Source organism: Triplophysa dalaica, chromosome 13 (genome assembly GCF_015846415.1).
Source record: "Triplophysa dalaica isolate WHDGS20190420 chromosome 13, ASM1584641v1, whole genome shotgun sequence".
NCBI lineage: Eukaryota > Metazoa > Chordata > Actinopteri > Cypriniformes > Nemacheilidae > Triplophysa > Triplophysa dalaica.
In genome coordinates, this window is record NC_079554.1 from 12,476,021 (window position 1) to 12,490,301 (window position 14,281).

General features: G+C 39.5%; 2 protein-coding genes across 4 annotated transcripts; one reads left to right on the plus strand and one right to left on the minus strand.

Annotated features, from left to right (window-relative positions):
- Window positions 1-55: 55 nt before the first annotated feature.
- Window positions 56-7,802, plus strand: aasdh (aminoadipate-semialdehyde dehydrogenase). 3 transcript variants are annotated; one of them, XM_056764561.1, is made up of 14 exons: window positions 56-389; window positions 523-643; window positions 753-1,024; window positions 1,110-1,302; window positions 1,756-1,997; window positions 2,344-2,450; window positions 2,833-3,005; window positions 3,096-3,369; window positions 3,579-3,697; window positions 4,098-4,929; window positions 5,010-5,173; window positions 5,383-5,508; window positions 6,100-6,231; window positions 6,818-7,802. In XM_056764561.1, exons 1-14 carry the CDS (start codon window positions 157-159, stop codon window positions 7,262-7,264), a joined length of 3,435 nt encoding a protein of 1,144 aa, XP_056620539.1. In that variant the 5' UTR covers window positions 56-156; the 3' UTR covers window positions 7,265-7,802. The 3 variants fall into 3 exon arrangements, with proteins under 3 accessions (XP_056620539.1, XP_056620540.1, XP_056620541.1); XM_056764562.1 differs by having other exon boundaries at window positions 4,101-4,929; XM_056764563.1 differs by lacking the exons at window positions 56-389; window positions 523-643 and having other exon boundaries at window positions 970-1,024; window positions 1,184-1,302.
- Window positions 7,803-7,828: 26 nt separating this feature from the next.
- cracd (capping protein inhibiting regulator of actin dynamics) lies at window positions 7,829-14,281 on the minus strand. Its single transcript, XM_056764564.1, is given in 8 exon segments — window positions 7,829-9,669; window positions 10,006-10,162; window positions 10,331-10,521; window positions 10,615-12,675; window positions 12,678-12,987; window positions 13,081-13,287; window positions 13,562-13,723; window positions 14,155-14,281. Coding segments are annotated over 8 exon segments (3,291 nt in total). The 5' UTR covers window positions 14,197-14,281; the 3' UTR covers window positions 7,829-9,508.

Consider the following 14,281-nt stretch of genomic DNA (forward strand, 5'->3'; position numbering starts at 1 on the left):
GATTGGACGTTTTTTCCACACATCACTGTCACGTCATTTTAACGCGACGCTCCAAACGAGTAGGTCGAGACGCTCATGCGTTAAGATATGCGTATAAAATGTGCATGTATTTGACTGTTTTTATCAAATATGCGTTAACGTAATTCCTCTCAGATAATGGCAGAGAAATCCCTGAATGAGCTTGTGCACGAGGCGGCGCTCGTGCATGGTGATAGAATAGCTGTCACGTTTGACAGCAGCATGGCAACGCGCGTCTCTTTAACTTATGATGAGGTTATTTCTCTTTCAAATAAATTAACTGAACGCTTGCGCGTCTCTGTCTGGGAATGTGAAGGTGCTATAGGGTTATTCTGCCTTGCAGATGTTTTCCTTCCTGTTTGGATTATGGGGTACGATTTATTTCTGGTTTTGCGTAGTGCTCTGAGATCATTAAGATGTTCAGCAAGTCAAAGTAGACTAAAAATTTACCAAACATGTTTACTTATCAATTCAAATAAATCAAACTGTTATGTCTCGGAACAGTGTTCTGCAGTTTCCTGCTGCATATGTACCTCTGGATCCTACGTCACCACCTCTGTGCATCCTGAGAATGATGAAGAAGTGCAGTCTGAACTACTGCTTGGTACAGACTGATCTGCTTCACGTGGGTTATGTTCAACTGACAGTTTTTACATATTTTTCATATGTCCATTATTGTAAGACTGCATTCTTTTTATAATCATATTATTAATTACAGTCTTTTTAACCAACAGCAATTCCAGAGTGCATTTTCCAACCTATTGTCACTGACGGTATGTGCAAACTTGTCCTCACACAAGCTCACCTTGATGACGTTACAAATGGAGCAGGATCCCACCATTCAACCGACTGAGACAGAACAACATCCCCCCGTCTCTGCTGTGATCAAAGACAACCACCAGAGGGAGCAGGTGGCTTATATTTTGCACACATCTGGAACTACGGGTCTTCCAAAGATTGTGAAAGTCCCTCACAAATGCATCGTGCCTAATATAACGCATCTAAGGTAGATGCAAATAAGACAAACTCCTCTTTTAACTTTTTTAAAAAAGGTCTTATTGTATGATGTCAAACATATGCTTTCTCTGCAGATCTGTGTTTAAGATGACTGCAGAAGATGTTGTATTCCTTTCTTCTCCGTTAACCTTTGACCCCTCTGTGGTAGAGATGTTTTTGGCCCTGTCTTCTGGAGCATGTCTTCTAATCGTCCCCTCGGCTGTTAAAAAGATGCCACGCAGACTTGCACATGTGCTGTTTAAACGCAACACAACAACAGTCTTACAGGCAAGGGAGTATACACATCACTCTATTCTCTCAGTGAGAGATTATTATCTAATTTCATCACTCTATTAAAGTGATAGTTCACCCAAGAAATAAAATTCTGTCATCGTTTACTCACCCTCTTGTCATTTCAAACCTGTATGACTTTCTTACTTCTGCAGAACACAAAATAAGATATTTAGAAAAATGTTGTTGACCGAACAGGGTTGGCAGCCTTTCACTTGCATTGGTAGTCAATGGGTGCCACCGCTGTTCGGTTATCAACATTCTTAAAAATATCTTCTTTTGTATTCTGCAGAAGAAAGAAAATCATACTGGTTCGAAATGACAAGAGGGTGGGTAAATGATGACAGAATATTCATTTTATGATGAACTATCCCTTTAAATCACACAAATAAATTGTGTTCAATATTAAGTTTAACATGTATTGTTTTACACTTAATTCACTTTTTTCAGGCTACTCCCACTCTCGTTAGACGATTTGGAAGACATGTTCTGCAGGAGGAGGTACTCAGTGCAGATTCATCCCTGAGGTTGTTGGCTTTTGGAGGAGAGCCATGTCCATCTCTCACTCTTTTAAAGAGGTGGAGGCAGAAAGGCAATAGCACACTGATCTTTACTCTTTATGGCACTACAGAAGTGTCTTGCTGGGCAAGCTGGTACAAAGTCCCAGACAAACTCCTGTGCATGGATGACATGTAAGTGAAACCCAGCAAACCATTTTAGTTTGTTTAAAACTGTGGCAGTGTATGAAACTGTGTATGTTCTTTAATTTTAAAGTAAACATTTGCAGGTGTACAGAATCTTTTGACAACTGACAAAAAGCATATTTGCATGAATCAATTATTTTCACAATGAAGTATAAATAATAGTAGCCTGAATTTATGTTTTATGGCAACTTCGTCTGAAACAATTATATAAACAGGGACAGTCTATATAGAATATTATCCAACGTTACAGCTTTTTCTGACTTCTACACATAATTTGACATAGTAGTTTTGTCCTGTGATCCTATGTTATCAATTGATATGTATTGTGTTATAGTGATGATGTACCTGTGCCCCTTGGGGAGCCGCTGCTGGACACCATAATTGAGGTGAGAGATGAGAAAGGATGTTTCGTCACGGATGGAGAAGGACAAGTGTTCATTGGTAAGATATAATGATCTAAAAATAATTCACTAAAAAGAGCAAAGCTCTCTATTTCATCTGTCATAGTTACATAAAAAATATTTATAGTTCACCCAACAATGAAAATACTGTTTTATTTACTCAACCTCTTGTAATTCCAAACCTGTTTGATTTTCTTTCCTTTGCAGAACACAAAAGTAGATATTTCGAAGAACGTTGGTAACCGAAAAATAGTGGCCCCCATTGACATTCATGTTGAGACACAAATCCACTAAGACATTTCTCAAAATATCTTCTTTTCTATCCACAGAAGAAAGTCATACAGGTTTTGACTGAAATCTTTCACTGTCTAATCATTTTCTTGTAGTTTGTTTTTTCCAAGACACTGTATTTTTCTTCTTAGGTGGTCAAGAGAGAGTGTGTCTCCTAGATGATGAGAAAACTGTAGTCAGGGGAGCAATGCGTGCTACGGGTGACTGGGTGCAGGTGCGCAATTCCCATCTGTATTTCCTAGGCAGGAAGGATCGGCTTGTGAAACGCTTTGGTCAGCGGGTACATCTAGATGCCCTACAACAGGTATATGCACTCTGCAGGTATCTCCAGATAAAACCCTGAGATTATTTGGTTCAGGTTGTACCATGGCATCTTAAATCTTTCTGTTCTCAGACCATTGAGAATTTACCCGACGTAGAGGCATGTGCCGTGAGCTTGAGTGAGGGTAGCAGGCTGATGGCATTTATAGTGCTCGCATCAGGTCAGCTAAGAGCCCCTTCATCCTCCTCTGAAGACCTTGCTGCAGCAGATGTCACAAGAAACTGCACCGACCCAGCCAGCGGAGTAATTGAAGGGGCGATTAGAGAAAGGTTATCACAGCTATTGGACAGTCACAGCATTCCAGACACGATATTCTTCATTCCGGCACTTCCACTCACATCTCATGGCAAGTGAGCACCTTCCTTAAAGGATTTAGAGGGACTGTCTTTTGTAGGGGACCGCACTTTTGTATGAACTATTTATTTGAATTAATAATTAAATAAATATTTTTTAGTTGATTAGTGGATCTAGTTCAGTCAGATACGCATGTTTTCTTACACTGTTCATTTTGATATAGCCACTTATGTTCTAACTTCTTCCTTTATGTATTTTTAGGTAAAGTAGCAATGGACGAGTTGATGAGAATGTGTGTGACACAAAGACAAGAAGCAAACAGAGAAGCTGAACAAGAAAACATTGAAACTGTTAGACTGAAATTACAAACCCTATGGAAGGTATAAAGAGCATTTACGTTTGCATAAACAGTAATAGTTTAAGGAATAGTTACCCAAAAAGGAAAATTCTTGAAGTCGTGTATAAATCTAATGAGCACAGAGAAAGATATTCGAAAGAATGCTTGTAACCAAACAGTTCTTGGCAACTCTTGACTACCATAGTAGGAACATTTCCATGTTTTGTAGAACATAAAATAATATATTTTGAAGAATGCAGAAAAGTAAACTGTTCTGGGGCACTTTAGACAACAAATTGTAATTTGTCTTTCTATGGTAGCCAATGGTGGCCAAGATCTGTTTGGTTAAAAGCATTCTTCCAAATATCTTTCTCTGGTTTTTATTTTATGTGAACTAGTTATATTACAATTAATTGTCTATTTTTCACATTTCTTACTGTTAGAAGTGTCTTAACCTGGCTGATGATGTCGTGATTGAGGAAGATGCACACTTCTTGTTAAGTGGAGGAGATTCCCTTCAGGCCCTTCGCCTTTATGATGAGATCACTGTTGCCATGGGGACAACCCCTGTGGGCCTGCTGGAGGTCATATTGGACGGCTCTTTCTTAGATGTGCTTAGCCAAATAGTGACAGAAAAGGATTTTAACGTAATCCAGCCATCAAAGAAGAGAAAACATGACGATTCCAACTCCGTTGATTCATCCAAAAGACACCACAAGGATATGACTACAGTCGGTGTCACGCATAGCACAGCAGGTTTTATAGCTTCCTCTGTGAAAGAGACTATGGCATTTATAGTTGTGAGGAGAGCTGGTGAGGTTATTGATTGGAGTTGTTTTCAGGGAACGCAAGAGGACTGCTTCTCTGACACAAACAAGAGTAAAGTCATAGTGCAGAAAAGTCCAAAAGACAATCGTTCGGATTTAATACTCAAGGCATCGCATGGACTTTGTGAGAGACCTCAATATAACCCTCAAGAAGTTGTCAGCGATCAAGCTAGTGAACCTGAGAGAAGTGAAAGTTCTCAGGGAAGTTCTGAGAAAGTTCTTCCACTTGGCCTCAAGGTCGTCTGGAGCTCAGATACGGGCAGATGTGTGGACGCGTCTCCGGTTCTGCTGGTGGCTCCTGAGAGAACCACGGTGTTCATTGGGTCTCATTCACACAGACTGCAGGCTCTCAATCTGAGAAGTGGTGAGGTCATCTGGGAACGTATACTTGGAGATCGGCTGGAGTCCTCAGCTGCTATTACAAAATGTGGGACTCTTGTGGTAGTAGGTGTGTAGTCTCAGAGTATTTATTGGGTCTCTTAAGAGTATTGTGTACATATGTGTAACTGGTTTTTAACCCTTTTTCAGGCTGCTATGACAAAAAGGTTTATTTCCTGGATGTTGCCTGTGGAGACACTGTCTGGACATTTGAGACAGGAGATGTGGTGAAAAGTTCTCCTGCAGTAGACCCTAAAACCGGGCTCGTCTTTGCAGGATCCCATGATGGATATATTTATGCATTAAACCCACTGGTAAGATTCCAGAGATGCAAAAAAATCACTCTTAAGTAGTCATACAGTTTTGTATGTGTACATCCTGATATATTTAATTATCTTTACCTTTTTGATTTTTTGTAAAAATGTTCTTGTCAAGTGTATTCTGTCTCTGTATTGTTGTTGCTGTATTTCCCATGTAGACTTGTGATGTGATACCCAAAGGTTTACGTTTATGTTTATCCAAGGCCAAGTCTTCTATATGGCAGCATTATTGTGGTGGCGGTGCGGTGTTTTCATCCCCATGTTTACACCTTTCACCAAGACAGTTATACTGTTGTACTTTAGGAGGGGATCTCCACTGTCTTAATCCAGTAAGTAGATAATTTTCTCTAAAAACAACTTGTGTGTAACTAGTGTTGGGTAAATTACTCTGAAAAAGTAATTAATTACTAGTTACTCATTACATATTCAATAGTGTAATTAGATTACTGTCCAAATTACTCTGTCCAAAAAGTATTTAGTTACTCATTACTAATTACTTTCTATATCCTACATCGACCTTGATTAGTTTAGTCAAGGATAGACATGAAACGGCTTATTTAATTCATTCAAATAAATAATATTATTAACTGACCAAAGTATTACAAATGTGAGAATTATACATTAAAGCACAGATTTTAAAGTAAGACTTTGAATTTTGATGTCAATTAAACTATTGAACACACATATATTTCAAAAAGTATTTAGTTTAATTACATCAAAAGTAACTGTAATTAAATTACAGAAAACATATGAGTAATCCTTTACTTTACTTTTTCAAGGGAAAAGTCATTAAATTTCAGTAACTAATTACTTAGTAACTAGTTACACCCAACACTGGTCACGAGTTATCAATGTAGTATGTGGATGTTTTGAAGATTGTTTACATGAAGAAAAAACGTCTTTGTTATTTGTGTGTACAGGACATTGGAACAGTCTTGTGGACGCATTCCAGCGGCGTTCCTTTTTTCTCATCTCCATACTGCTCTGATTCTTGTGTTTTTATTGGTGCAGTGAATGGACATATAGTTGGAATAAGCCATTCTGGAAATCAGGTGAGGGTAAAAAAACAACATTTACCTTGGGAAAGCAAAAGTGAAATTAAAGACTATTTAATATATATAGGGCAATTTACCTCATAAAATTCTGTCATCATTTTCTTACCCTTATATTATCTCAAACGTATGACTTTCTTTCTTATGCAGAACACAAAAGAAAATAGTTTTGAAGAATATTGATAACTAAACAGCATGGCCTCCATTGACTTCAATTATACCATGGTCTGTCTGAATAATCAATTCTGATTGGCTGAAAACCATTAATGCACAGGGAGTTTCAGTCAGTTTGATCACAATTCGAGATTAATGCACTGCCCATAATGTAATCATATTACACAGATGCATAAACTCCGATCAGACATTGATTATGCTGCTCAATGAAAATTTACTGAAAATATTGTTTATGTTGCCCAGGACTGAGACTGAGAAAGATTATCCCTTACATATATGGACGCAAAGCACAGAGACATTTCTCAAAATATCTACTTTGTGATCCACAGAAGAAAGATTCATATACAGGTTTTGAACAATGAAGAAATGATTTTGGGAAACCATGCTCAACCCATGTTTTATTATTTTGCAGTTATGGGACTTCTCCACTGAAGGACCGGTCTTCTCATCGCCATGCGTTTCTTCATTGACATCTCTGACAAATTCTCAGGTTTCTAAAACTCCTGGGAACACTTCGACATCATCATCACTCAATTATGTGGTCACATGCGGGTCACATGATGGTCACATATACTGTTTAAATGCTCATAACGGATCTTTACTATGGAACTTTCAGACCACATCCAAAGTGTTTTCTATTCCATTTATGTTTGACGGCAGTCTGTGGGGTTTTGGAACACTGGTAGCTGTGTGTTCTACTGACGGGACCGTGTGGATTTTAGATGGAGAAACAGGAACATTGAAGGCAGCTTTGTCTTTGCCTGGAGAACTTTTCTCTTCTCCTGTTGTATGGGGCCAAACCTTAGTGGTGGGATGTCGTAATGATTATGTTTACTGTCTAGAACTTGGCAGAAGGTAATAAAACAAAATTTTAAAACTAGGTGTTAATAGATAAATATATATTTTATGCTTTCAGTTAAAGTGATAGTACACCAAAAATGAAATTCTGTCATCATTTACTCACCCTCTTTTCATTTTAAACTGTATGACTTTCTTCCGCAGAATAAAAGAAGATATTTTAAAGTATGTTGGTAAACAAACAGTGGTGGTACCCATTGACTGGCATTGAATTTGCATTGTTCTCTGTTGTAGTGCCTAAAAAGTGAATGGGTACCCTCATTATTCGGTTACCATATTCTTAAAAACATCTTTATTTTGTGTTCTGCAGAAGAAAGTAAGACTTACAGGTTTGAAATGAATGTCGGAAAATGATGAGAGAGTTTTTATTTTTCGTGAACTATCCCTAAAATGAGTAACTCCCAAAAGTGTCTATTGTGGAAAAGATTTGATGGCTTTTGGGATAATATACCTGATAGGATATGTTCAAATAAATGCTAACTGATAAACTAGCAAAGTGTGTTTTGAGAAAAAATTAACAAATAAAAAACAGAATATCATTTTCGTAGAGTTCAAACGTCTTTCTTTAATTTTCTCTACACATTTTGTAACATTTGCGTCACTTTTTCCTTAATGGATATTTCTAAAGTAGAACAAAAAAAAGTGCAATTATCAACAAACTGTTTTTGTTTCATATCACATACAACACTGTTTACGCTACGCTATTGCACAGGACCAATGTAAAAACAAAGTGATGTGAATGCAGTTCATGAGATCTCCATAAGAATACTGTCCATTTCGTTTCACCTCTATACATACATACATACCTACATACATTACATACATACAACATTATATTAGATAGTGGGATCAGTGGCTCTGCTGAGAGATCAAGGCTTCCATTCATTAATTTCATAACTTAGATCATTTTTATCCAGAGCGACTTACAGTTCAGGTGCAGCTTCACCTAAAGCGAATCCCTCTGGAACAATCACAGGTTAGCTGGCTTTTTCAAAGATATAGAGGTGGCGTCCATGTAAAGTACAGTCACTCCTTTGTTTTGCACAGAAAACACTCTTTGGCTAGATCTCTTGTTCTGCCCCCCACAGGATTTTGCTTCTGAAGCACTGATCTCCCATCACTTAGCCGTGTCACGGGTTTGCTAATTAGCTGTAAAAGAGATGGTAGCACACGCTACACCAGGAAAGCATTGTTTATGTTACAGCAAGCAGGCAGTTTGTTATTTCCGGCAACCGGTTGTACGGAAAGAGGCGGGTACAGAGACTGCAAAAAGTAGTGTTGTTGTCAAATGACAGCACGGCTCTAGTGCATATAGTTATATGGAAACGTTATTGAGAAGTTCAGAGTTAGTTCCTTACATTAGTAAACAGTTTCGACATGTTCTTATCATGGTGATTTTTAGCAATAGTTAAAATGACATTACTCACAGTCGTCACGGACACAGTGAAGATCTTTGTACTTTGCTAAGATATCAAATATAATAAGTTAGGGAAAACAGACACCACATCTGTCCATCAACAAAGTGATGTCAACGCATTCGGGTAAATATGAAAAATCGACGCCAAACCTGAAAAACAATACAAAACTGTTGTTTTGATGCCCATGCATGTGGGAGTAAAGAGTGAGATTTGTCAAGGTTATACCAACTGTGTTGTTGTTGTTATTATTAGCCCTTGAATTGCTTCCCAGAACTGTCACCAAAGCATACTGTCTTGTTTTATTTCAGATGTTTTAAACTGTGTTGAAAATGAAACACATTGATTTCGTAATATCTAGGATCAACAATGTGACATGCATTGTGTATATACACTGATTTTTGGATAACAGGTTTTTGATTGACTTTCAAGATATGAAGGGCTATACCTGTTGCCATATATTCAAAAAATTGATGGATTGACTGACAGGAAAGGATTGATTAAATTGTTGATGCACAGAAAGTTTAGTCATTTTTGAAAACCAAAGAAATAAGGGTTGGCCTCTGAGATGGAGATGCGTTTCGTCGTTGGTTCTCTGATCCATCTGACAGAATTCAGTGCGAGTCTGTATGTAGGCACAATGTTTTGTCATTATGGCAATACATTTTTAAAACTGAAATACCAATTATTAGGAAATGCCTGATTGCTTGTGATTTGTGGAAAGCCGAGTTCAAAGGTTTCTATTTTGCCATGTGTCACCAGAGGTGAGCTAACTAATGTGCATGAAGAAGATGAGACTTATTTGCTTTTTTACTGGGTCAAGTATTGGATCACTTGATGATCTGTGGGCAGTCGCTCCAGGCTTTGGCCTTACGCTTGGCTAGGGCGAGCCAGGCAGGCTCGGTTGAAACCTGGGTGGTGTCACCAGGAGGGAAGCGCTTTGTCACATCCTTCGTTGCTGGCGGAGAAGGTGTTGGGTCTGTTATTTCAACTGTCAAAATAAAGAAAGTAATCTGTTTCAGGTGTAATTCCACAAATGGTTTTTTAAATAAGCTTTCATTGATAGTAACATGTACAGTTAAAAGAGCACATTCTTTTCTACATTTGTGGTGTTGGCTGTCTCAGTTGTATTAATCGGAAGACCTGGTTTCGCTTGAGCCGGGCACTTCTTGGGACCTGCGATTCAGCTAGTAGTAGGCGTATAAAAAGCATCAAAACATACCAAACCTTTAAAATACTGCAAACATTGTGCAATTTAAGGAGCTCTAAAGGTCTGGGGTTATCAAAAACAAGTCAAATGATTTGCAGCAAACGTAGAGATCTTCACCTGTGACTGAACTGGGCAATGTATTGGCTTTCTTAAAGTTGTCACGGCGTTCAAAGCGGGCCAGGAGTGTGTCTGGTCTCTTATGTTCAGGTGCTGTTTGCTTGGGAGGGCTGGAATTGTCATTGCCTTTATCCTCTGTGGGACTGACCATTCCAACCTTACAGATGCAAAGAACAGTTGTGATTTTTCTTCCGGTGCAGTTATAGAAGGATTAGGTGTAGCATTAGTGTAACAGTATAGTTAACAAATTACGTACAGTATTAACTGTATGCTATAGCTAGATACAATCATAACTCGTGTGGCCATTTTTATGATATATACGTACACTTTCTCTTTCCCTGGCCTGTTTCTCAGCCAGCTTTGCTTCTCTCTGGGTTCTTCTTTCTTCTCTGCTGTGCTGTTGTTCTCTGAAGCCTTTCTGTTTTTGCAGTGCCATAGTGATCCACAACGGTCCTGTCTCTTTCTCTTGTGTCCGTGAGCTGTCCAGTGAGTGCCTGGCCTGCAGTGAGGGTTTTTCTGTGAAGACAGAAATTTAGAGTGTCAAATTAACAGAAAGACTGGTTTTAAAGCCAACGGCTATTTTAATTTTAATGCATGCAGATTTCGAACCTCTTTTGAGGAGTTCAGTCCTGCGATCAGTTTTTTCCCTCCATGGAATGCTGATAGATGGAAAAAATGACTTCTTCTCTTTAACCTCGTCCTCTCCTTGACCGTTTCTCTGAGACGGTACAGATGGTGAAATGTCTTCCTTACGGTCCCCGCTCTGCTCAGCAGCTACCTGTGCTGGCGCCTCTGTTGTTTGAGAAATCATATCCCCAGAAGTCCGCTTGCCATGTTTTGGAAAAGGAGAGGATGGAGGAGTGGCACCTTCAGAGGGTTTCGGGGAGGCAGCTGGTTTATGGTAAAGTGGAGGCTTGGGGACAAAGTTATCACCTTCATTGCGTGAAGAAAGAGTACTTCTACCAAACTTGATTCTGGGTTCTTTACTGGGCACGGCAGTATAGTACCCAGCTATCTCTTGTTTTGGAGAAGCAGAGCTTGACTTTTCAGAAAGTGTAGATGTGTCAGAGTCTTGATCGATGGATGTTAGGGGTACTGGGACCCCTTCAAAACTGTCACCTGCGCTGTACCTTTTCTTCCTCTTTTCTGCTGATTGTTCGTTATGGAAGCGAAGAGAGTAGTTGGTCCTTCTCAACTTGATTCCAAAAGGCGTCGGTTGCTCATCACCACTCTGATCCTTCTTATCCCCCTCATCTTTTGTTTCAGACTCATGTGATTCTGCCTGATTTGGCAACCCAGTCTCAGAAATTTGTGAACTGGGAGATTCACGTGATGGACTGGGAACAAGAAAGGACGGGAGATCTTTGGCAAACATGCATTCTTCTGCATTATCTGTTATGCGGACAACCTTGCTTCCCCTGTTCTGGATCTTGGTGCCTGAAGAAAGCAACTCTTTTTGGATGGGGGGAGTTTCTGTAGATGCTGATTCTACTTTTACTCCTTCTCTTTCTTCCTGACTGAAAACCTCAGAGTTCCTGTTTGAATCAGCAAATTTCTTTCTAGCTGGAGTAATGGAAAACTTTGCACTGGCTGACATTGTCTTCCTGAGGTTGGTGTGAGAGAATGGCACTGTATTTAGATCCTCACTTACTGGTCTGCTCTGGGATTGCTTGTGACTCTGATCTGGGTATTCAGGATATTTTCCCTCCTCAGCCCCTTTGAAAATCTTGGATCGTATACTTGCCCATTCTGCCAGTACAGCAGCATTGGATTGGTCTACAGATAAGGAAGACTCGTGTAAAGATTTTGTTTTCCCAGATTTCCGATCCGGAGATGTTTTGCTCTTGGTTGGTGGAGTGCCCATGGCTTTCTTCCCCTCAGAAAGACCAAGAAGGGATTTGCATGCAGTGTCCTTGATCTGATCGAGATTGACTGCAGTTCCACAAAGCTGAGCTCCTGTCACAAGAATAGCGGTATGAGGGACATAAAGAGATGATGACAGAGTTGGGGATTCAGTGCATCCTGGAGAAGAGGCTTTTGCTCCCTCCCTGGTTTCAGTTCTTGTCTCATCTTGTTGTCCAGTTGCTGGAGTAACAGGGGTAAGGTTGACCTTCTGGAAGAGTATCTGTTTCTCACTCGAGGACACCTTGAAAGTGAAGGGTCTCTGTCTCTCTTCCATCTCTCTCCATCGAAGTTCCTCTGCCTTTCTCTTCCACTCTGGGTCAGTGACTTTAGCCTGCTCCTCAGCTGCTTGCTGTTCTTGCAGTTGTTTCCTCCTTAGTTCCTCCTCCCTCTTTTTCTCTTCAGCCTCTCTTCCTTGTCGCCTTTTTTCTTCTTCATGAAACCGTTGCTCCTCTTCTCTTCGTCGTTTCTCCTCTAACTCCTGAATTCTGCTTTTTTCTGCTGCCTCCTCCTCCTTTCTCCTCCTCTCCTCCTGCTCCCGTTTTCTTTCTTCATCTAGTCGGAGTTGCTCTGCCTTGAGTTCTTGCTGTCTTCTCTCTTTCTCTGCTCTTCTTCTTTCCTCCTCATCTTTCCTTATCCGTTCTCCTTCCTCTATTCTCTCTTTTTCTTCCTCTTTCTTTTTCTCCTCTTCTTGCCTCTTTCTTTCCAACTCTTCTTTCTTTATTCTTTCCTCCTCCAGTCCTAATCTTAGTTTTTCCTCTTCTTCCCTCTTCTTGCCTCTACTCTGGCTTTCATCTGCTCTTCCTCCTTTTGCATTTGTTCTTGTCTGCGCAGTTTGTCTTCTTCTAGCCTCTGCTCTTCAATTCTTGTCCATTGCTCTTCACTCTTTCTCTCTTCCTCTAGTTCCCTTCTCTGAGACTCAAGACGTTCTTGGTCCTCATTTTGAAGTCGCTTCTTTATGGATTTCTCAGTAGGCTCATAATCTTCTTTGCTTCTATGGATGTCTTTTCTTGTCAAATCAAATACATCTTCATGTTTTTGTGTCTCTGTTTCTTCTTGCATTTCAGAGAGATCCACTTCCTGAAATGTATTAAAAGGTACAGTAAAACATAGTTTCATATGTCAAATCTTTTTAAACATCCACCATTCCCTGAAGATCGCCATCCAATTTACCTGTGTGAACCTTCGATGTTTGCGAGACACCCTCTGGTTCTTGGGTTTGACTGACAGTTTGTGTTTGGCAGCGGTGTTGTCCAAGCATGGGACAAACTGTGGGAGAGCGTCTAAATTGATGGACTCAATTGTACCAGGGGGGGGTGGCCGCTTGGTACGTGGGGATTTGACTGGAGTTCTGTGATGGACTGGATCATGGCTGGTATCCTTAATATTAAGAAAAACACAAGAAAAAAACATGTTAGTTGCTAATGGGAATGGTGAAATCATTGCCAAATAGTATTTATCTTCAATTCTCCAGTCGATGCAAATGTCATGGGTTCAAATCATAGGAAACACAATTATTGTTAAAATGTTGAATTTACTCAGCAGAAATCTGAGGCTGTATTACTATACAGTTTTAACTGGCTGAAGATTGTACATATGTTAACTATAATAAACAGCAGGACCATGTGACTTTGTATATTTTAATAAAATCTACCTTTTCCTTGGCCTCGGGTTCTAGTGGCTCACATTCCACCTGAGCAAGAACCCTCAGTGGACTTTGTGGTACATCTTCCTCATCTGAGCTACCTTCATCTCCCTCACTCTTTCTAAGTGAAGGAGGTCTCTGACCAAACTTGATATTATGTCCTATTTGTTTCTGTCAACAGAAGCATGGACAGTGGTTCAACCAAGTGTTATTCAAATCTTCAAAAGGCCTAAATATACCTAAATAATGTTATATATTAAAAACTAAATGTGAGCTTGCCTGTGAAAATCAGGTTATATCATAATGATATTCTGAGATAGCAAGGATCAAAGTTTGATTTCAATTATTAATTTCAGTTGGATTTCAACCTTTGACGTGACCTTATTCAATCAATGTTACATATATGAAGGTTATATTTTCACTGCATGTGAATCTACATTATGTAGAATGTAGATTATTTTATGGAGAAAACGGTTCTTTACAGCTAGGCTTTCAATGGCAGGATATCATATCATGGTATGAAATTATAGTGCATGGCTTGATTGTGTATGGAAGTATAACCAAACGTCCTTTGATTATACTGTGTTTGTACACAGTCTCACCTGAATGTTCCTGACTGTGTCTGAAACGTTCTCCTCTGACATTGTCTGCCCTGGATGTGCCTTCTCTGAGTCCTCAGGGATAAATATGCTCTCGTGTGAAAAAGCTCGAGACCCTAGGCTGTTTTTC